Source organism: Cryptotermes secundus, unplaced genomic scaffold (genome assembly GCF_002891405.2).
Source record: "Cryptotermes secundus unplaced genomic scaffold, Csec_1.0 scaffold1231, whole genome shotgun sequence".
In the NCBI taxonomy this organism is placed as follows: Eukaryota; Metazoa; Arthropoda; class Insecta; order Blattodea; family Kalotermitidae; genus Cryptotermes; species Cryptotermes secundus.
Window position 1 is genome coordinate 173,826 of NW_019723323.1, and position 22,341 is coordinate 196,166.

General features: G+C 42.3%; 2 protein-coding genes across 2 annotated transcripts in view; one reads left to right on the forward strand and one right to left on the reverse strand.

The window, feature by feature from the left end:
- LOC111861862 (angiopoietin-2) overlaps positions 1-5,991 on the reverse strand; it is a 164,678-nt gene extending 158,687 nt beyond the window's left edge. Inside the window, exon 1 of the mRNA XM_023846787.2 lies at positions 5,583-5,991. Coding sequence (XP_023702555.2) covers positions 5,583-5,806 — 224 coding nt within the window. The 5' untranslated portion in view covers positions 5,807-5,991. The remainder of the gene's footprint in view (positions 1-5,582) is intronic.
- The window catches only part of LOC111861861 (centrosome-associated protein 350), a 283,054-nt gene that overhangs the window by 169,426 nt on the left and 91,287 nt on the right, over positions 1-22,341 (forward strand). The window lies entirely within an intron of this gene.

Here is a 22,341-nt window from a genome sequence, read left to right on the forward strand (position 1 = left end):
GTGAAGCTCTTTTTATACTAATGGATGCGACAAAATTTGCTGCTCAAGCATAACATAGAGTCACTTCAGCGTGCAGGTGTAGGCAGTAGGTTCCTCCGCAACTGTTTGAACCACCTACACGGTGTCTTAACGCCGGACACCGAAGTATAGAATATAAATTTACACTAAGTTGGCACTAACTTCGCCGACAAACTGCGGTCACTCGGTCGGTATAATTCGCTTGCGGCCTAAAGCCACGGAAGTTTTTATTTATTTTGTATGGAAAATAGTTACAATAGTTTGCTACGTGCCTCCGCCTTATTCCCTTAATACATGTAAAGGAGTCATTTCATTTCGGATTCTAGCGTTTAAATTGAAGTTACATGCAGTTATAGGGCAAAAAACGCACTTCGGTGTATTTTCGCTGAATTTGCTTTATTTCAGTAATGATTTCATTTGCAGATCTTCATTTCGCCGTTTCATTTGCTTTCTCTTATAGATGTTTCTTGTGTTATTTTCAGTGACTGTCACCAGTTGCTTCCGAAAGATCATTCTTCCGTGTACCTCTGTTTTCATTCACTGATTTATTATGCTTCTTCAGAAATCAGAGAACCTTTAACCGAAAAGAATTCATATTTGATTCGTAATTCTTGGAACGTGCATGAAGCCGTAGTTGCAGTACAGAGCCGTAGTTGGTGAAATCGAAATTGCTATGTTGCATTCATTCTGTATCGTTATAACGGAATTGTGGCCTTCATTGGTAGAACTGCGTAGAAAGTTTTTGGAAGCTGTATGCACGTTGAAAGGCGAATCGAAAAACAGTGGTGCGTGTGAATAGCGAGAATTGAATTCACATTTTATAGCCTGATGGTCACACTGATCCTCAATGTATATCCACATTATTTAATCAAGAATGGTGAAATAGTAGTAAAGCCTCACTCCTTTTCACACGAGAGTATCTGTCCACCGGCCCGTAAATTACCGTGTCTGGCGTCAATGAATATCCAATTCTAGGAGAAGTTATGATGATGAAGAAAGCCGTCTTCTTGGATGTGACGCCATGTAGATATTGTGTTAAAAGACGTTTCGGAGGAACGTATCTCCTCCATCTTCAGGGTAGAAGAGAAAAGAAAATCCGCGAGCGAGGAACCAACGTGAGTAGATGCTGACAGGCGGCGGTTCCTCGACAGTCTGTCACACCTGCTCACGCTGGTTTCTCGCTCGCGGATTTTATTTTTCCTACCCTGAAGATGGAGGCAATACGTTCCTCCGAAACGTCTTTTAACACAATATCTACACGGCGCCACATCCCAGAAAGCGGCTTTCTTCGTAGTCACCGCCGTGAAAACCTGAAATATTACGAGTTATTATTAAGTTATGTTAACGTTTACGTTATGTAAGTTGAGTAGGCTACAAGTAATACACGTATGTGTATATTAACAAACTATCAATCTGTTATGAAAGGCGTTGGAGGCTGAGTCCTCAGTTGGTCTACACTCGTCCTTGAAAATGGCGCGGATCATATTTTTTTAATAAATTAAGTAATACAAATACATTATCAGAAATTTACGTTCACAGTAGTATTGAAGGTCGCGTCAACAGGAAGGGAGAAGAAGATGTCTAGGAAGACACATTCTTTAGGAATCTTTCTATTATAGATATTATGACATGTGGACCGTTTCTAGGAAACGAATAGGCAAATAACGTTGCCACGGAGAGACTGATTCTTGGAAACCAACTGGTTACGGAACACGGTAAACTGAGAATTGTAAACACTTAGAAACAGACCGTTACTTCGGAATTAACACACGGTTTCCATGGCAACGCATTCATGAAGAGTGGCAAGGGAACTCTTAGAGGCGATGGTCTCTGTTCAGTTCTCTCGCAGTTCGTTCGTGCATTCAATTCACGAGAGCCCCGTCTGGAGGCGGGGTCGAATACCTCCACCATGACCCTGCAAATCGTAGAAGGAGACGAAAAGGAAGTTTCGAATCTGAGACAGTAAAATATGGTCAAGAGTCCCACGGGACTCGAACCCGAGAATGACTGCGCTTGCGAGGACCAGCAGAAATTATAAACGACAGACCCACCCTCTCGTCAGAGAGAGCGCTTCACATGAATAAACCCCCAAATATCTGACAGTAATAAAAATCTGGTCATAAGCCGCAGATGGGTGCTGGCAGACTGGCCGACTGACCGTCAGTCGTAACAGACTCACACTCACTCCGTTGAGTTCCCGTGTGGAGGCGGGGTGGAATACCTCCACTTGCGAGTCGTAGGCTGATTCAGTTCAGTCAAGATTCTTCAGCTCATTCGTCAGACAGAAGTCGTAATTCATCCTTAAGGGAATTAAGCAGTTCAATGTATGAGCTGTTATAATTAAACGCAATTGTAAAGATGTGCCAATAAACCAAATCATCAAATTTGGAACCCATTATTATTCGTCACGCAACCCCTTATACGTGACAGTGCAATTATAGAACCTTCTGATTTGCTAAAACCTTTGTAAGATACCAGAGTTGTTAACGGAACAGCGGTCTACATTTGTAGGTCCCTGTTCATGCTTTAATTTCTTTCTGCAGGAAGTAAAACCATGGGATTTCATTCTGATGTTGGGTTTAGTTTTGGTGGTAAACTTTAACCAGTTCTTTGTGAAATGGTAGACATGACATGGATTTGAAGTTTGTCAGAATCTAATTTCTGTTTTCTAATGGCTTCCTTAACGCATACAACGGCAGATAATTGTAATAAATGTAGGAATATATTCGTAAGCAGCTGGACAAGTAGGTTTGTGTACTAGACAGAACAGTGTCAGTCTTACAGGTGACGTAAATTGGCTAACGTAAATATTGTCACGGGCTGCCTGTGTGGTCTAGGGGTCAGCGTTCCCGGCTACAGATCTAGAGGTCCCGTGTTCGATTCCTGGCGCTACGAGATTTTCTGACAAGTAGTGGGTCTGGAACGGGGTCCACTCAGCCTCTTGAGAATAATTAAGTAACTACTTGAATGGAAAAGTAGCGGCTTCGTTCTAGAAAACCAAGATTAACGGCCGTGGGAATCCGTTGCAGTGACCACGCGATACCCTCTGTCCGTAAAATTTGGCACTAACTCCGCCGACAAGCGGTGGTCGCTTGGTCGGTATAGTTCGCTTGCGGACTACAGGCCACAGAGTTTAAATATATTCATGATGACCTTTTTTTGTAACGTCAGACAGGAGTATCATTTAAATGTCAAATATCGCTGGGTTATTTTGGAAGTAGCTGAATTAGCCTAACCCCATCTAAATCCTCCATAATTCGATTTAGACTAACATGAAAACACGTTGCATCTGCGTCATTGTAATTATTGACCTGAAAGTGGTTATTCTGGGAAACGAACGAAGTCTATGGTGAAATGCGTGCTTAGTAGGCGTCCACCATCCCTGCCCATAAAGGAATAATAATTCAATGCATTACGTCCAACGAAAGCCAGTGAACTGAAACTGTTACTTTGAGATATCTTGATACAGTGTCCATGTCCTTGATTGGAAGGTGTGGCCCGAGCGAACCGAGTCGCTCTCGAGCAATGTGGAGCGCACTACTTCGTTTCCATTTCACAGCGCTCTCCTCGGGAAACGGAATCTTACCCTGCGGAAGGGACGCACATTTCACACTCTTTTTTACGTAAATTTGATATTTGTATTAATTTCCTGTCAATAAGGCTAACTTCATTCCTTATTCAGGATAACTCGCTTATTACATGACTCTGATTACTGACTGAGCCTACGTTTCGATTTTCTAGCTCGTTTAAAGTTTAAAAAAAGTGCGTTGTATAACAGAACTTCCCATTTAAGTATTCGTTCACTGTTTTACATTACGTATCTTCAGATAACGCAAGACATTGAATACGAGGTCTGACAGTAAAGTTCGCGAACTCCCCACCGTCTTCTTGTCATGGCAGCAGTGACAGAAACCTCAGTATGGTTTGATGACGTTGGCATATCAGCGTTTCACATCTGTGTTGTTGTTGATCTATGGCAGCCTCTTTTTGAGTGACGTCTATTATTGCCTGAGTGTGTTTTGGTGTGCCGTCGCGAGATTATTGGAGCTTGAATTAGAGCACTGTTCGTGAGGGAGCTTTTAGCTAGTAAACAAATAACTGTGCTGGGACACCCTCCCTATTCACCGGATCTAGCATTTTAATGATATCGATGACATCAAGAGTAATACGACGGCAGCTCTTAATGCCATTCCACAAAAGCAGTTCCAAAATTGTTTTGAAGGGTGGACTAGGCGCTGGCATCGGTGCATAGTTACCCAAGTGGAGTACTTTGAAGGCGACCACAGTGATATTCAGCAATGAGGTATGTAGCACTTTTACCGCGATGAGTTCGCGAACTTTATTTTCAGTCCACGTATGCCTCTGTTACTGCAGTATGATACTAGAATACATACATACGATACAGTGAACAGTGACGTATGGGAGGTTTAATTTCGGGGTAATCTTGAGAGATAATTTGTCGGGAACAGTTTTGCAGACTAATTATGCTGTTGACGTAAAGAATTATGTCTTTTGTGTCATTGTTATTGTTCTTCCGTCTGTAATGCAACAATGTCAGTATATCAGATTTGAGGCTTTCACGGCGGTGACTATGAAGAAAGCAGTCTTCTGGGATTTGGCACCGTGTATATGTGGTGTTAACNATATAATTAAAATATATATATATGTATACATTCTGTGTTTATGCGCAACGTGTTTCGGTCACGCACAAATGATAGTTCAATACAACAAGATGCTAAAATATAGTATGATGAATTCTGCCTTCTCTTCTGTTATAAGAAAGAACACGTTTCGGCGTCACCCAGTCCAATGCTGTGGGTGAAACCTTCACCCTGTGATTATGAGTCAAGATTATCATTTTATAATTTAGGCCGATGTAATTGCATTTATTACTGAGACGGCCAGATGACTAGCGTCGCTAGTGCGCTCCAAGCCAAGTGCGACAGCATGACAGTGCGGTCACAGTCATGGCCTTCATGCCCAGTCACCACGTTCTTTGGCGAAATATCCAGAATCCATATGATTAGAACTAAACGCATGTAATCTTTATGTGCACAACAGTTGCGATACACGGCCAGAAAATATCTGTTTGCGCTAGGATCTGGCGAGAACGTCTTTATTTAGGGTGTGAGATTTTATTTAATTTCACGGGTACTGAAAGTTCAGGAACTCTTGGTCTCTGCCGGAAGCTGGCAGTGAAATATTGTGGATGCCTGAAGATACGGTGTGTCTAGTCATGGCATCGTATAGGCGTATCAGTACAGTCATCTGCGACTGATAACGACACTCACACTGGCTCTGGTAGCAATACTTAGTTAGCGACATAATAAGTCATGCATTAGTGTGCTATTTAATATTATCATTTGTTACAAAATACTATACGAATTTTACTACTGCTCCCTCTGCTTAAAAGTCAAGGTTAAGCAGAAATACAGATTTCTTAATGCAGGTTTCTGTGCGGACGAAAGTGAGTGTCAGTGCCCACACAGGTCGATTCACTTTTTGTTTTTATCGACGCCCCAGAACACGCTATTTTCCTGCCTGGAATACAACGGCTCACTTACCTGCTCCGAAGCCCTCCAGACCTATTTCCACCCGGAAGAGCTGCTGAGATGTTTTTGCTGAGGTTAGCTAGGCTACCATTTCTGTGTGTCGGCGCGGTGTAGCTAGAATAACTAGTGGGTCCATTACTTGTCCTCACGCTACGGTTTCCTGCGGCAACCGCGTCAACCGCCAGTAGATGAAGCAGGCAGATTATCAACAGAACCAGGAGCGTATTGCTCCACATTGTGATGCTTCTGCAGAACTGCACTCCACTCACGAACACAAGTTCCTTACGTCGACACCACTACAGTAACTGTGTTACTTAAAAACCTAAACGAGCGCAAGTTGTCCTTCCGTTAAGGGCCACGCGACTGTTGTTTACTCAGGGGACGCCCTTATTGTCTGTCACCGTAGACACCTGAACGCCAGTGCGTGTCTATGTTGCCTACTGACCGAGTCTCGTAGCTCGCCAAGCAGACACGGCTCATGGATGGAGTGGCTGGAACTTTCACTTGATGCGGACTGCTAAAGCAGACCTCGCACAGGTTGTTGGGAAGGGATCTGTTGACGTCGACTTCTTTCAGCAGTTCTCGTCTTATTTACCGTGTTCCCTGCATTTGATATTAAATGTAGAAGAAATGAAACAGCCATTAACCTCCAGAATATGCCAAATTAAGCTAAATCTGAGAAATTGATTCATTCTAATGATATGAGTATGAGGGCTGAGCCATAAAAACCGGCCCTCGCACTTCGACCTTCAATGATCTGTTGTCCGTCCACTATGGATTAACCCTTTATTAATCCTACACTCCGAATGAAATGTAGGACTTTATTTATGGGGGCGTCATAAAAGTCACTTGGTTCCATGAAGAATTGACCCAGGTGGTGATATCTTAGGTAAGCTATGCCCTCACAATCACATAAGATGTGTGTGGCTGATTAGTCTTCTTGTAGGCACCTTTCGCAAGTTGGGTCCTCTGTCAGTCGCAGTTTGAAAAGATTCCCTTTTATTCTAATGATAACTAACAAACTCCACAGGGCAGAATTCTTATTAGAAGCTGATAGTCTCCTATACGATGGCTGCCGGGGGCTCTTTCCCCGCGGGTAAAGCGGCCTAGGCTTGAAGTTGACCGCTCACCTCCAACTAGTACTGAGGTCAAGAAAACGTGGGTCTATACATCCACTCCCCCATATGCCTTTGTGTGGCGTAGTGCTTAATTAGTTAAGCACAGGGACAATTTTACTTTTTTTTTTTTTACTTTTACCTCCTAAGTGTTCTTCCTTCCGGCTGTTGGTAAAATGTTTGTATTTTTTGTCCCTTTCATGGATGCTGCATGTACGCCCATCCTGTTCTCATTCACCATTTTTATTGCATAGTATTCGTCTGTAATGCAACAAGTCAATCCTTTCTTAAAAGACACTAAAATATATGTAATTAACTAAAAAGTGTTTTTTTAAATACTTTAAATGTCATTACCTGTGTGCAGTTGATGTCATTGCTGCATGTTTCGGCCACACGTGGGCCATCATCAGGCAACACTTATAATCTGGGAAGACCACTGTATTGTACATTTGTCCTTAGTACCCTTAGGCACATTGTAGTTGTTGCTGTTGTTAATTTGCATCGTAGGGTGTTTTCATCCTATCTTTTTAGCGGTCGCTTCAGTGTTCCTTTTTAGGGTGTCGTTCACTTTAGTTGTATGTGTTTAGTGCTGTTTGTTCCTTATTCTCAACCATTTTGTTCTCCCGATGACGATCGATGATTTCTCTTAGCGATGTGCCTACTGACTACGCGTGAACTTAATGTGATATATTGTAGCTTGTTGCAACTTAAACTGCAGTAAATGTTTTCTGCCATTTAGAGTAATATTCTTTGTGGGCCTTCAAGCTATATTTTGACGACGTTCCTAATGAAATGTCAAAACTATCGTACATGTGCATACGTGAAAACAAAACCAAGGTATGCAAGAAGGAGACAACTATCCTGTAATTGTAACTCGGTGCAGCAAGAACTGATCCTTACTCATTGCTTGCGTTCAGTACAGCCCTAACCTGCGGTGGAAACACGGGTTTGTGGTTTTTATTGGTCCACAGAGGATAGCTTCATATGTGTACCTCACGACTGACACGTAGAATTACTGCAGATGTGTGAAGAATGGTAGCAAATTAACATTTGCATTCTGCCCGTTCCACATTTCCCTCGAAACTGGTGTATGCGTCAACAAAACTGAACGGTGTCACAATCCACAATCCCAGCATATCGAATAACATATGCTATACGTAGTATTACTGTACCACACTATTTACTTGTGATGTTTAAATTCTAGAAATCGCACTTAGCTCGTGTTGTCCCAAGAATATACCCATAAGATCGTGAACAAAAACAAGAGAGTGTAAATAACTTCACGAAACATGGTCCTTCGTGAAAATATTGTATTACCCTAATTCCCTGCCACTTATGGAAGCCGAAGGTTCATTGTGTTTACAGAAATCTCGCTGAAACCTGTCCTGGCCCAAAGAGTTACAGTCACATCTACGCCTCGGTCTCATAACTAATGCCCTTCCTTTATCTAACTAAAATTTTGTATGCATTTTTCACATTCCTATATGTACTGTATTCCGCTTCCATCATATTTTGGCACGTAGACCCGTTGCTAGGCAACGACCGCAAAGTAAGCAGCTGCACAAAGCCGTTGTTAAGTAATTCCTCTGCAAACAACGGCGGTTGCTAGGTAATGGCCGTAACACACGCATGCAACAATAGAAGAGCTGCTAGAAACAGTATTCTCTGTGTAGTCCGTGCCGAGGCAGCATACTGAGAAGACTTCGTACGTGCTGTAGTGAGCTTCAGAATGTGTGAATTACTAATAGTGCTATACTTACTTGTAGTTAGAGTTGTGTGTACAAGTGCAATAAATCCGATTAACAATCCAAACTCCGTCTATAGTCACACTCAATCACGTGGCAATATCTCCCTTGATTTCTTCGTCCTAATACTACGAGGCCGCCTCTGTGGTCTAGTGGTCAGAGTTCCTGGCTACAGATCCAGAGGCCTGGGTCCGATTCACGGCGCTACCAGATTTTTTTCTGAGAAGTAGTGGGTCTCGAACGGGGTCCACTCAGTCTCGCGATTATAATTCAGGAGCTGTTTCAAGAAAATAACGGCTCCGGTCTAGAAAACCGAAATTAACGGCCTTGAGGATTTTACACTGACCACGCGACACCCTCTATCCGCTAAAGTTGACACTAACTTCGTCGACAAGCGGCGGTCGCTCGGCCGGTATAGTTCTCTTGCGGGCTAAAATCAAGGATTTCTTTTTAAATGCTGTATTCTGAAGAACACGTGATGAAACTCCACTTTATCTAATCGCCTGCCAATCACAATGGCCTCCCTGTCTAAGGCATAAACCGTCTTCGTCCGCTTGAACACCGGGAACGTGGGTTCGATTCCACTCGAAGCGTGGATGACTGTGTGCGTTTATTCTGTTTCTGTTGTTCTGTGTGTAGGTAATTCCCTGTTTCTTCCTCTCTGTTGTATCTAAATACTGTTGTGAAAACTTGTTTTCAAAGGCAATCTGTGTTCTTCCGTTGGAGTGAAAGATCAAATTTATAGAGGGACAAAATAAGTAATAAATTACTTCTGAATGTTGTAGTGTTTACATTTTAAGACACAGCCAGAATAGGCTAGTTGACATAATTAGAAATAGTTGGGTGCGTTATGTGACTCTCTCCATGCAGCTGTTATGTTAATGAGCAGAGCAGTAAATATATTTAATGTGGCTGAAATTCTTTTCCTGTAAGCTAGTGGAAATCTCCCGAACTGATATACATTGCTTGTTACTCGCTTTGATCTGGGTTTTCATCCTGTCCCCTTGTTCGCCTTTTAAGAAATTCATATCATTCATAAATCGTTAGTTAAACTTGATCTGGGTTGGGCAGGTTTGGATGGTAGCCGTTTTTATATCTGGGACCGGTAGTGAAATTTTCCCTTGTCATTTGATCTTCATTCATGGCTGGCTGAAATGGTTTACACCTTCACGACTTCTGAATGGTCGGCTCTGTAGAATGAAAGGCTTCTTAGTTCTGGTGGTGGAGATAGAAAACGTCACCTGACGTGGCTTGCTGAGGAAGCGTCAGTACATTACTCGGTCGGCTGAAATGGAGCGCTCACCGAATCATGAAGCGTATACTTGTACAATTAAACGAAACAGTAGAGTCATTGCTGGTATTACGTAAAGGTAGTTCCGTTTTAACTGACAACAAGAATCTATAGGTAGACGGATGATTTCCATTATAATTTCTTCCGTACTGTCACTTAGTATGTGTGACTATAGACGGGGTTTGGATTGGTGAATAGATCTGTTAACCATTTACAGGTCTTAACTACAAATAACTGTAACACTATCGCTATTTCCATATTTTACGGTTCACTAGAGCATATACAGTCTGATGTTCTCAGTCTGTTACTTGACGTTTTCTGGTAACGGCTGCAACAATGGCTATTCCTTTCCTTCCGGCTCAAGTCAGCTCTTCACAGACTCCCTTACAGAACTGACTAAACTGGATATGTTAAAGTCACATTGCGACTGACGATCAGTTAGTAAGACTTGGTGTCGAGCCTCTTGGCAATTACGATATTGTTTCTGTTGGGCGCCCTCTCTGACGAAAGGACGGTTCTGTATTTTTTGTATATTCTGCTGGCTCTTGCCAGCGCAGTATTTCTCGAGTCCGAGTCCCTTGGTACTCGTGACCATATTTTACTGTCTCAGATATGACTTCCCTTTTCGTCGCCTTCTACGACTCGCAGGGTCACGGTGGAGGTATTCGGTCCCGCCTCCAAACGGGTTTAAACTGAATATGATCCAAACCTCCCGGCTCTAACATCTCGATTCGGACAACATGAAAAACATCATTTCCAACAGTTCCCCTATTGTTGCATGCGTATCCGATGCCTCTGGAACGTATTTACCTAGCCGTTCTCTAGCAGCGGCCATTTATTTTTGCTTATTAAAATCTGTTTTCGTTATTTGTTTCGCGGTCGCTGCTTAGAAACGGGTCTATACGCCACAGTACTTAGTTCCCTTAAATAAAAGTAGTCCTATATAGACATTGTTTTTAAAGGAAGAATATTTTTATAAAGATAACGTCTCTGAGATTTTACGCCGTATAGTTTGGTAAGTAGGTACCAATGTTCCGTAAGCACCCGATGTTTTCCCTTCGAAGCATTAATACCCAGCAAACCACACGGTATCACATCACCGTGAGAATTTTATTTCGCAGTTTCTTTTTTGCATGAGCACTAGCACGATTAGAATGAAATGAAATAATATCCTTTTGATGTCTCTTTTCTCTGTTTCCCTTGGTTCGTTACTGCTCTCTGCTCCGTATCACAATAAACTGCCCAGTGTGAAGATGGTGGTCGTCTGTACTTTAGTCCTGTGCGGATGTTTCGTAATCGGGTCTTATAGTTCTATACTCTTCCTGCTTATTTGGAACTACTTTTTACTCGGTCTGCATCGTGCATTTATTTATGAATTGTTGTTTTGTATTATTACGCTCACACTTGATTCGTCCGTAATGCTTTCTGAACTATGTTCGCGCCAAAATTACGCGAAGAACGGGCTCGTCTAAATTACTAAATATGTAGTATATAACCGAAAGATAAGAACTAAAGTACAGTATAAGATGTTAAGGCCGATCACGGTGGCCGCGCGGTCTAAGGCATGAACTGTTTTCGCTCGCTCGAACACTGGGATCGTTTGTTCGAATCCCACTCAAGGCATGGATGTCTGTGTGCGTTTATTCTGTGTTTGTGTTGTCCTGTGTGTATGTAGTGGCCTTGCGGCGGGCTGATCTCCCGTCCAAGGAGTAACGACTGTGTATGGGATTAAGAAACTGAAAAGGCAGCAAAGGTCCAACAGAAGGACTGTAGAGCGATAGATAGATGAAGTGTTAAAACTACTTACCGTGCACTGAAGCAATTAAGCACATTTAGTGAAGGATGGGTTACAATGAAAACGTTTTTATTGCTTAATTCTTCAGAAGTACTTATACTTGTCAGGAAGTTACACACAAAACCACAAGAATTGACAGTGTCTTTTTTTTAATCTGATAATACCTGAACATCGCAGGAGGTACGGACGCTCCTTATAAAAATTGATGCGATCGCCCCGACGCTTGAATTCGAATTCACCACGTCGAACAGCCCGAACTAAGGTCGGAGCAACACTGATATAGTTCGACAATTTTTTTCTCGCCACTGGCTCTACAGCCCCATTGGGCCCTGGCCTCTGATTTTCAGTTTCATAATCATTTTACAGACTGTAGGGCTCCTTGGACGAGTGATCAGCTCGTCGCAAAGCCTCTACCTATACATAGGGTAACACACATACCGAACATCCATGCCTTCTGTGGGATTCGAACCCACGAACCCGGCTTCCGAGCGAGCGAAGACAGTACATGCTTTAGACCGCTGGGCTACCGTGACTGGCTACAGTTCGACTAAGTTCCCTAAAAGCAAGATAGTGCTGATTGTAAGAAATATTGATTATTTTGGGCTGAGACGGAATTCACAGCACCGCGATCTTGTTCAATACGTTTTGGTCTTTTATGTATGTGTTAAGGCGCAATGGCGTCGAAGGCAATTTGTACCTACATTTGGCCTACTTAAATTTTAAATATCATTTACTTACCCGGCGTAAATTTATTTAATAACGTCATCTTCATCTACATGCATTGTGCCATGGTTGGCCTGTTCGCATGCTTGTCTCTCCTTCGCAGTTCTCTTATTTCTAAGAATCTGCGTAGGACTTTTTGTTTTGAAGACCGTGTTACCAGCCCAGTGCTAAACGCCCATCCAGGAGGGCCCGGTTTTATATCAGAGTTGTACTTTCCTAGAATATCTGTCTTCCAGGACTTACGGGACTCATCTTCCCGTTATAGGGTATTCTAGTCTTCCCCTGTTCTCTCATCAGTCCGCAGCTAACGATCGCCAGTATAGCAGTCTAAGTCGCTGGGTACTGAGCCCCTCCGCCAGTGGCGTGGGGAGGGGGGATAAATTTGGTAAAGTTATGAATTTTGTTTGTTTGTAAACGGGACTGATAAGGCATATTGACCGTGAAATTCTGTAATATAATAAATAAGAATATTGTGTTTAATCTGGACAAGTCTGTCAGACTGTATATGGGCCTGTTGTTGCAGTCGTGAAATAACAATAGGAATAGAATTAAGTTGAAGACTTTTTTTTTTCCGAAAAGTGTTTTGTGTTTACTAACATTAGTAGTGGGTCTATGTATCGAGTGACAGATAAAGTAGACGGACTAGGTGTGAATGTTTGCTTAGCAGGCAGGGTCCTCACTTCCTGTTGGCTCTGCGGTTGTACTGTACATGTGAGTATAACTGGCCCCTTGAAAGGAAAAGACGTTTGTCGAGGCAACAAATAAGTAAGTGGGTTTCTAAGTTGTGAAATTTGGGCTTTTCATTGGGATGACTAAGAAGAGCACTATCTTCTGGGATGTTACGCCGTGTGATCTGATAGAAGTTTATCACCGTTTCAGGGAAACGCCTTACCTCCATCATCACGGTTGAAGGGTAAGTCAAAAGGAAGCAAGCTACAGCCCTGAAGATGGAGGCATTGTGCTTCCCCCGAAACGTCGGTAAATTTGTACCAGAATTGCATGGCGTTCCATCCAAGGAGGTAGTACTTTTCGAGCTTTAAGATTATTTCCATTTTGGATGGTCATTGTTTTGTTTTCCAGAAGAGTCTTATTAAATAAAAATGGTGAGGCGATCTGTCCGTCTGTACGTTTGAGCAGGGAATCGCAGGACGTTGAGGGGCGGAACCATTTGTTTCTAATTAAGGAAGTATCTGCAGTATTGTTCCTACAGTTTCCTTTCTTAGAAGTCTGGGGGGAGTTATATGCTGTGCCCAAGGTACAGTGAAGGAATTTGGCGGTAGCTGGTCGGTTGATGAAGAAATCCCCCACGTTGTATGGATCCAAATGCTCATTACCGAGTTCGGGAGAGCCAGCCAGACCATATCCTAAGCCAGCTGAGTCCATCCCACAACCTCTTACCATATTTCTTTAATAACCATGTGAATATTATCGACTCATCTGCTCCTAGGTCTTCCAATTTTCCGACAAAGTGTTTGTAATATGTACAGTTGTTTATACCTGTCTCGTCACGAGAGTGCAGGGCAGAATCACAACATAAAGATAGCTAATGAATTCTTGAAAATGTGGCACAGTTCAAATATTTGTGAACTGCAGTAACAAATCAAAATTTGATCCATGAGAAAATTAAGAGGATAGTGAATTCAGACAATGCTAGTCCACTTTAGTCCAGAACTTTTTATCTTCTCGTCTGCTGCTTAAAAACGTTAAAATTAGAATATACATGACTATAATTTTGCATGTGGTTTTATATGGATTCGAAAGTGGCATTATGGGAGGACAGGGTGTTGAGGAGAATACTTGAACCGAAGTGGGATGAAGTGACAGGAGGTTGGAGAAAACTGCATAATGAGAAGCTTCATAACTTATACTCTTCGCCAAGTGTAATTAGACTGACCAGCTTAAGGAACTTGAGATGGGCAGGCTAAGTAGCACTCATGGGGCGAAGCAGAATGCAAGCAGTGTTTAGGTGGAAAAGCCAGAAGAAAGAGACCACAAGGAAGACCTAGATTTAGAAAGGATGATAATGTTAAGATGGGTCTTAGATAGGATGGCGTAGTATGGACTCGACTGATCTGCCTCTGGACAGGGACCAATGGAATTTTTTTGTGAACACGGTATTGAACCTTCGGATTTTATAAAAGGTTGGGAAATTCCTGAGTAGGTACGCAACTGTCGGATTCTCAAGATGGGCTCAGCTGCACATAGTCAGTTAGTTGGCACAGTTGTTCAAATGCTTTATCCCCCAGCAGGTATTTGAAAGAAGGTACAAGGTTTCGACTGTGTCTTCTTATCTTCTTTTATGCATTACCAATTGATTTCTTCTAACATTGTGTGATTTTTTTTAACAGGGCAACGCTGTACTTCAGAAATGACGGATTACAGTTTCTGATAATATAATCTCCTTAACTAAGTATATTGATTGTGCGAAACGTCGCTTACTGGCAGTCCAAGAACAGGAAGTGTAAGATATTGATTGAATTTGATCGATTATTAGTTTAATATGTTCATGTGGAATGTCAATCCAGTCAAATGATTAATGGTTCATAGACATCCCAAGTGCTTCCGACTTCTTTAGTTCGTCACAGTATGCCAGTAACTGGACTCAAACCCCAAACTCAGAAGAGTAAATTTTTCCCAGCTGTTATGTTTTCCATGAGTTTCTTGCTACTCATACTAATATACGTTTACGTTTGTAAAACTGATTTCGTACCTGGAACCACTGTTTTGTTCATTTCGAGTGTCACTTCTCTGATAATAATATTTGTGTATATATTCATATTTCGCTTGTAGCCTATATTAGTGGATCACCAGATTTGCTATAGAAAAGCAACAATTTGTGCCTTTTTCTTTTAATTTTATATTCCAGTATCAAATAAACACAGGAGCAGGATGAAAGTTGTTAAGTAATCAAGGTATCTTCGTTTGTAAAACATGTACATTTTGTAAGTAATTTTATGGCCCATAAAACAAAACGAACACCGTGGCTTGTAGTCCGCAAGCGAACTATACCGACCTAGTGACCGCCGCTTGTCGACGAAGTTAGTGCCAACCTCAGCGGATAGAGGGTGTCGCGTGGTCAGCGCAACGGATCCCCACTGCCGTTATTTTCGGTTTTCTAGTCGGGAGCCGCTACTTCCTTGTAGTAGCTCCTCATTTATTTTCACTAGGCTTGCGGACTAAAACCCCGGAATTTTGGGGGGAATTTTGATATTTATGTTATGAAAACTTAATCTTATGTTACCGTGGCAGACCATGTCCGTGCTCTCGATACGAAAGAAGTTATTCTTTTCTTTTGATAAAACAATTATAAAATGACGAAACATTTCCGCAGATGTATCGCAGTAGTTGCTTCCGTTGACCATCTGAGTGTGTAACTGTTTTAGTATAGTGTTTAGCAGTCGGTTTAATTTCCATGGACTGCTATAGACGTGTTGTTCAAAGCCCTCCGCTTTTTCTGGTTTTGGCTTGACTCCGATTATCCTAACTTGCAGTAAGTTCTGAGTGTTCTATATTTGGTTCTACCTCTTAGTACTCTTCTTGGTTTCCATGTTTCCTTTCCTTTTTCACTCTGCATACGTCTCCATGTTCGAACGATCTGAGCTGTGAAATTTTTATCCTTTATCGTTTACAATATGTGGCATGCGGTAGCGTAGTTGGTTGAGGGGCTATGCTACAAGCCGGAAGGTCGCGGGATCAAGTCCCGATGAGGTCATTGGATTTTTTTCAATTCACCTAATACTTCCAGCCGCACTATGGCCCTGGGGTTAACTCAGCCTCTAACAGAAATGAGTACCAGGAATTAATTAAATAATTTTCCTGGGGAGTAAAGCGCGGCCGGCGCGTAAGGCTGACAACCTTACCGCCATCTTTGAGCCGATTGTCTAGATAATATGGGATCCTCAACGTCTCACAACCTTATGGTCCTTCACGTCCTGTTACAGGCATAGCTTTACGTTACTTTTTACTTATCGTTTACAATAACTTATTGATTTTCAATTTAATTCCGTCTACTCTTGTCTCCTTTCCTGGGATATAATTTATGTTTACACGGGGGAAAGCGGCCGGGGAGTGAAGCTGACCGTAGCGCCGATGGCAAGAATCGTGGAGCTATACTTCCATTCCCCCATAAATCTTCATGGTATGGTTCTTAATTAAGCGCAGGGCAACTTTACCTTTACCTACACTGGAATCCAGCACTAAACAGTGTATGTGAAGCTTAGCGCCAGGTGGGTAACACTGAATACCAATGCACGCACGGTCCTTAGCTGTTAGATTTATGGTCCCTGTTTCGGCGGTAGGACTTCGCAATGAGTTAGTCACGTGCGGCACACGACGGCGCAAAGTAACAGTTGCGCACAGCGTGTCGTGCTAATATTGATCCTACAACGGTTGTTTACTCGTCCTTTACATGTTCTCGCTACCTCTTATTACGGTCCGACGTTAGTTGCACAACAAAACAGTTGTAACTTAGTCCTTCTGCACTTGCTACCGCGCCTTTAAAACGCCCGATTTTCCTCATTCGATGTTACTTATGTCTCACTTGGATTCTTCTCTTGAGAGCTCCGGCTTGGTTGACTAATAGTGAACCAACTCCATGGAGCTGAGGCCGTCTTGAGAAACTAATAGTCTTCCAGCTAATCGAGAATTTCCACACATTTTATGGAAACTGAATGTTCATTACCATGTTCACAAGAACCTTCCATTGGTCCCTGTCATGAATCAAGTTCATACCACCACAGCCTATTTCTCTAAGATCCTCACCTAAGTCTAGGGGGTCACGCGTTAGCGTAGTTGGTTGAGGGGCTATGCTACAAGTCGGTAGGTCGCGGGTTAAAGCCCCAGTGAGGTCAGTGGATTTTTTTAATTCACCTAATCCTTCCAGCACTATGGCCCACTCAGTCTCTAACAGAAATGAATACCAGGAATTAATTAAATAATTTTCCTGGGGAGTAAAGCGCGGCCGGCTCGTAAGGCTGACAACCTTACCGCCATCTTTGCGCCGATTGTCTAGATAGTGTGAGACCCTCAACGTCTCGCAATCCTACGGGCCTTCACTGCCTGGTACAGGGATACCTTTACTTTACTTACCTAGGTCTAGGTCTTCCTAGTGGTCTCCATCATTCTGTCTTTCCAACTGAAACCCTACATGCATTCCTCTTCGTCCACATGCATGGTGCATATCTTGCCCATCTCATCTCCCTTAACTTACTCTAATTTGGCGAGGAGTACAAGTAATGATGCTCCTTATTTTTCATATTCTTCATGCTCCTATTATTTTATCCCTCTTGCGTCCAAATGTTCTCCTTAGCACCCTGTTCTGAAAATACCCTGTCTGTGTGTTCTTGCCTTAATGTCAGAGCCCACATTTCACATCCATGCAGAACTGCAGGAAGAATTATAGTTTTGTATAGTTTAAGCTTTATGTTTTTAGACAGCAGACGAGAGAGCAAAAGGTTCAGAACTGAATGCTAGCTGACGTGATCGCCAAATAAAATTGGACACGAGGGACTTTCGTAACATATTTCCAGTTATCCCATACGCTTGTCGTCTGTTTGTATTTTATTTGGCGTTCGCATTGAATAGAATTTTTATATATTTTTTTCATTATAGCGATCTTCTTAGAATATCTGACCTCATTCGGGTCTCCGGATCGTACCGTTATTCTGCCCAAACGTAGGATTCCCTGTCACAAATCCCACATAAATTAAGCAGGTTTCTAATCTAAGTCCTCGTGATGCATGTGGCAAATTGAAACCCAAAACATTTGTCGTGAGCGTTTTCGAAATCCAGAGGATTATACAGGCGATCCTGAAGTGCCGTCATCGTCTATGTTCATGAATCCTGCACGGGCAACCGGATTTAAGGTGTTATGCTTCCTCTGATGTTTAGATTTACCCTGTAGGCCCTGTGTATAAACTCTGCAGTTAAATTTCGGTATTCCGCAAGCCACTTTAGTCTCATCCACACTCCCTCATCTTAGTTTCCCAGAGACTGGTTTTAGTAGTGCCCTCTCATGTATTCGGCGGTTCTCAAAGCTAGAAAAGGTAAAGAAAGTAGTGTTGTCCCTGTACTTAACTAATTAAGCACTATCCCATGAAAACATATAGAAGAGTGGATGTATAGATCCACGTTTTCTTGACCTCTGCACTGGTTGGCGAGTGGTCAGCTTCACGCACCGGCCGCATTACCCCTCGGGAAGGAGCCCCGGTACCCATTGGATAGGAGGCTGGGTGGGCCCCAGAGCCGGTCTGGACGCTATGGAGAAGTGAAAATTGTTGACCATACTGGGACTCGAACTCAACCCCTCGGTCATTCAGCCTGTAGCCAGTTGCTATACTGACTGCGCTATCCCGCCTCTCCTCAGAGCATGTAGACATGTGTTTTGTATGCATGTTGAGAGCGTCAGACTCATAGTATACACATTACTGTGTTCGGACAAGTAGTCACCCGCCCACTCTGAGCTATGTGTCTGCGAAAACTGTTCCTTGGTGAAAGTACCGGAACTCCTGCGCTTCACAATGTGGTGTCCGGCTGTGACACCAGAGGGCTCCACGTGGTTGCTTCCACGTCGTCAGTCACATAAGTTGCCCCCGCTAAATTATTAAATTAAATTGGGACGTTCCAAAAATGTAACAATCTTTAGGGATCAGAAGCGAACACATTTGAAAACAAAGAAATCGTTTGTTATACCGAAGTTCTCTACCACTCTGTTAGCGTTTATTATTATAATTGCATAATTAGGAGCTTCATAACTTATACTCTTCGCCAAGTATAATTAGAATGATCAAGTGAAGGATAGTGAGATGGGCAGGGCATGTATCACGAATGAGGGAGAAGAGGAATGCATATAGGACATTGGTGGGAAAGCCAGAAGGAAAGAGACCACTGGGAAGACCAAGACGGACGTAGGTGGACAATATTAAAATGGATCTTAGAGAGATATGATGGGATGGTATGGATTGGATTGATCTGGCTCAAGATAGGGACCAGTGGAGGGCTCTTGTGAACACGGTAATGAACCTTTGGTTTCCGTAAAATGCTGAGAAGTTCTTGAGTAGCTGCACAATTGGCGGCTTCTCAAGAGGGGCTCATCTCCATGAGAGTGATTATAATTACATTTCATTTTGTCTCTGTCATGTCATAACGGAAATATTGGTAGCTGTGTAACGTTGAAGAAAGGTATTAATGCGTGCTGCGTTTATGGCTGGCAAAGAAACTTGTCCAAAGAGAAATAAATATACAACTAAATACATAGGCTGTCATGGTACTGCATCCTGGAGTAAATAATAATATAACTAAAGATAATTCATAATTTAAACGTTTTTAAAATATAATCACTGAAAATAAAAGAATCAAATAGAATTGTCGTTCGCGATAAATTACACGATTACATCTCAGAAATGTTTCTTAGTCATTTTTTAAGAAAATGATATCCTGTTTACTTTCTAGAAACGGCAGGCTTATATATAAGTGAATTATTTTGTATCTTCTAGAAAGAGAAAACATAAATTTCGAACTCTTTGTAACAAGATGCTCATTGATATACTTTTTAACACCATGTGGAAATATAAATGCCCGAATATTTGTATTAAACGCTTGAACGTGACAGATGGGTGAAGTGAGTGGGCAACTTAGGATTATCATATAACGGGAAATGTCATTATTTATGCGGGTAGCCTAATATGTATTTGTAAGAAATGAAATGTAGGAGGCCAGAATGGGCTGGGCATATGGCTCGAATGGAGAGAAGGAATAAATTTTGATTGAGAGGTCTCTTGGAAAGTGGCTACTTGGAAGACCTTGAAGGGTACTGGGGACTAGTTAACTTTACAAGCATAGATTGTAAGGTTGGGAGGTGGATGTTACTGACTTAGGATCGTGCAAATGGCGGGCTTTGGTTTCAGCTGTACCAACCCATTGGTTCTGCCACAAAGGGTTGGTTAGTTAAACCTAGCACATATAGCCCTTGTGGCAGGCGTATCATATTACAAAGAGATTCACAGAGTTCTACGCTTCGGAAGCACAATATTGTAACGTGGATGGGCAAAACGGGAAGTAGGGGTCACGTGAACTCTGCGGTCTCGCGAGTGACGTCACATATCCCCACTCCTTCCATCAGTGCGCAACGCTCGGTAAACACCCCCTCCCCGCGGTGACGTAAGAGAGGAGCAACTGTGTCGGGCAACCATTGCCGCGGTGACGTAACAAGGGATACCGCGGCTACTACACAGCAGTAAACAACTCTCGACAGTGTTGCTAGGCAACCTGTAAACACGGCGTCACGCAACAGCGGTACCTATCACGTAACTATTTTCTGTGTTGTCCGTGCCGAGCCTAAATAAGGAACAGCGAACACTATTCGGTAGTGAGTGAGGATTGAGCCAGTTACGAGTGAGTGAGTTACTAATAAGTAACGAGTAACCAGTCAGTTGCAATCTAGCAGTCGACGAATCGAGTTGTATCAAGTGCATGGCAGTGACTACAGGAGAAGTATTTGTGATACTGCCGATGGCAGTAATTGTGAGATTGTAAATTCTATGGTTGTGAGAGCGAGTGTTCAATAAATTCGCTATATCAAATAAGGCGTGAAGTTGCTTATCGTGCGACATAGACCCAACACCTGACAATATATTGTATATATCCACGAGCACCGAATTATTACACTTTCTGCTGTAAATAAAATTAGTTTATAATGTATTTTAACTCATACGAGAAAACCGCATAATGAGGAGCTTCATAACTTGTACTCTTCTCTAAGAATAGTCAAGTCAAGGAGTATGAGGTGGGCAGGGCAGGTATCACGAAAGGGAGAGAAGAGGCATATGGGATATTGGTGGGAAATTCGGAAGAAAGGAGACCACTGGGAAGACCTATGCGTAGGTGGGTGAACAATATTAAAATGGATCTTAGAGAGATAGGATGGGCTGGTATGGATTGCATTTGTCTGGATCAGGATAGGGACTAGTGGATGGCTCTTGTGAACATGGTAATGAACCTTCGGGTTCCTTAAAATGCTGGGAAGTCCTTGGGTGGCTGCACAATTGGCAGGTTCTCAAGAAGGGCTGACTTCCATAAATGAGTGAGTGAGTATTTTAACTCGGTCTGTGCTGTTTAAAATATTTGTAACCGGCTTATGTGTTCATATATTTTCGATTACTTAGAATGATTTTCACATTGGAAATAAGCAAAATTTGTGAGCAGCTCGATTCACATGAGATCGCAGTAGTACAATTTTCAGTGTTTTGGGGCAGTAGGTACTGGGGTACACAAATGGCGTACATTTTTCTTTTATATTTTAATATCGGTTTGTGCCCCTGTGAAACCATCCCTCTCGATAAGATTTCAGGATTATAAACGTCTCTAATGTTACCAGTCAATCGATTTGAACTGAATTTTCAATCCTTATTGAATTTCTGAATTAATCGGTACTAAACTTTGTCTATGCTGGAGGTACCCTGCTTTTCCACTTTCCTTACTTTTATTTTATTCGCTAAAGATCTACAAATATTATGTTTTTGGACATTATCCATCGTCTTCTCTTCATCTGAAAAACCATCCTATTTATTTTTCACAAGAACGTTTCGGAGAGTGGATTCTGTCTCCGTCTTCAGGTAAAACCTACTCAGTTGGGCCCAATCGATACAGCTAGTTTCTATCTCCGGACACCTACGCCAGCTCCAAGATTGGGTACATAAGCAAAACAGCACAAATCTTGGAGCTGGCATAGGTGTCCAGAGATAGTAACTAGCTGTATCGATTGGGCCCAACTGAGTAGGTTTTACCTGAAGACGGAGACAGAATCCAGTCTCCGAAACTATATGTTTTGAAAAATAAACAGGACAATTTTTATATAAAGAGAAGACGATGGATAATGTCCAAAAACATAATATTTGTACTCATGTACCATCGTCACAAAGTTTTAAATCTTATTCGCTAAAGATGTATATTTTTCCCCTCCGAGCACTATGTACACGCACAATAAAGAATACCTCCCAAAGCGGACGGCAGTTATTAAGGTTATGTTGCCACAGCAGTGTGTTTTTAATACTGCTTTTTCCCCTGCCGATAAAGCACAATAGACCACTGTAGGTCGCGGTGAAAG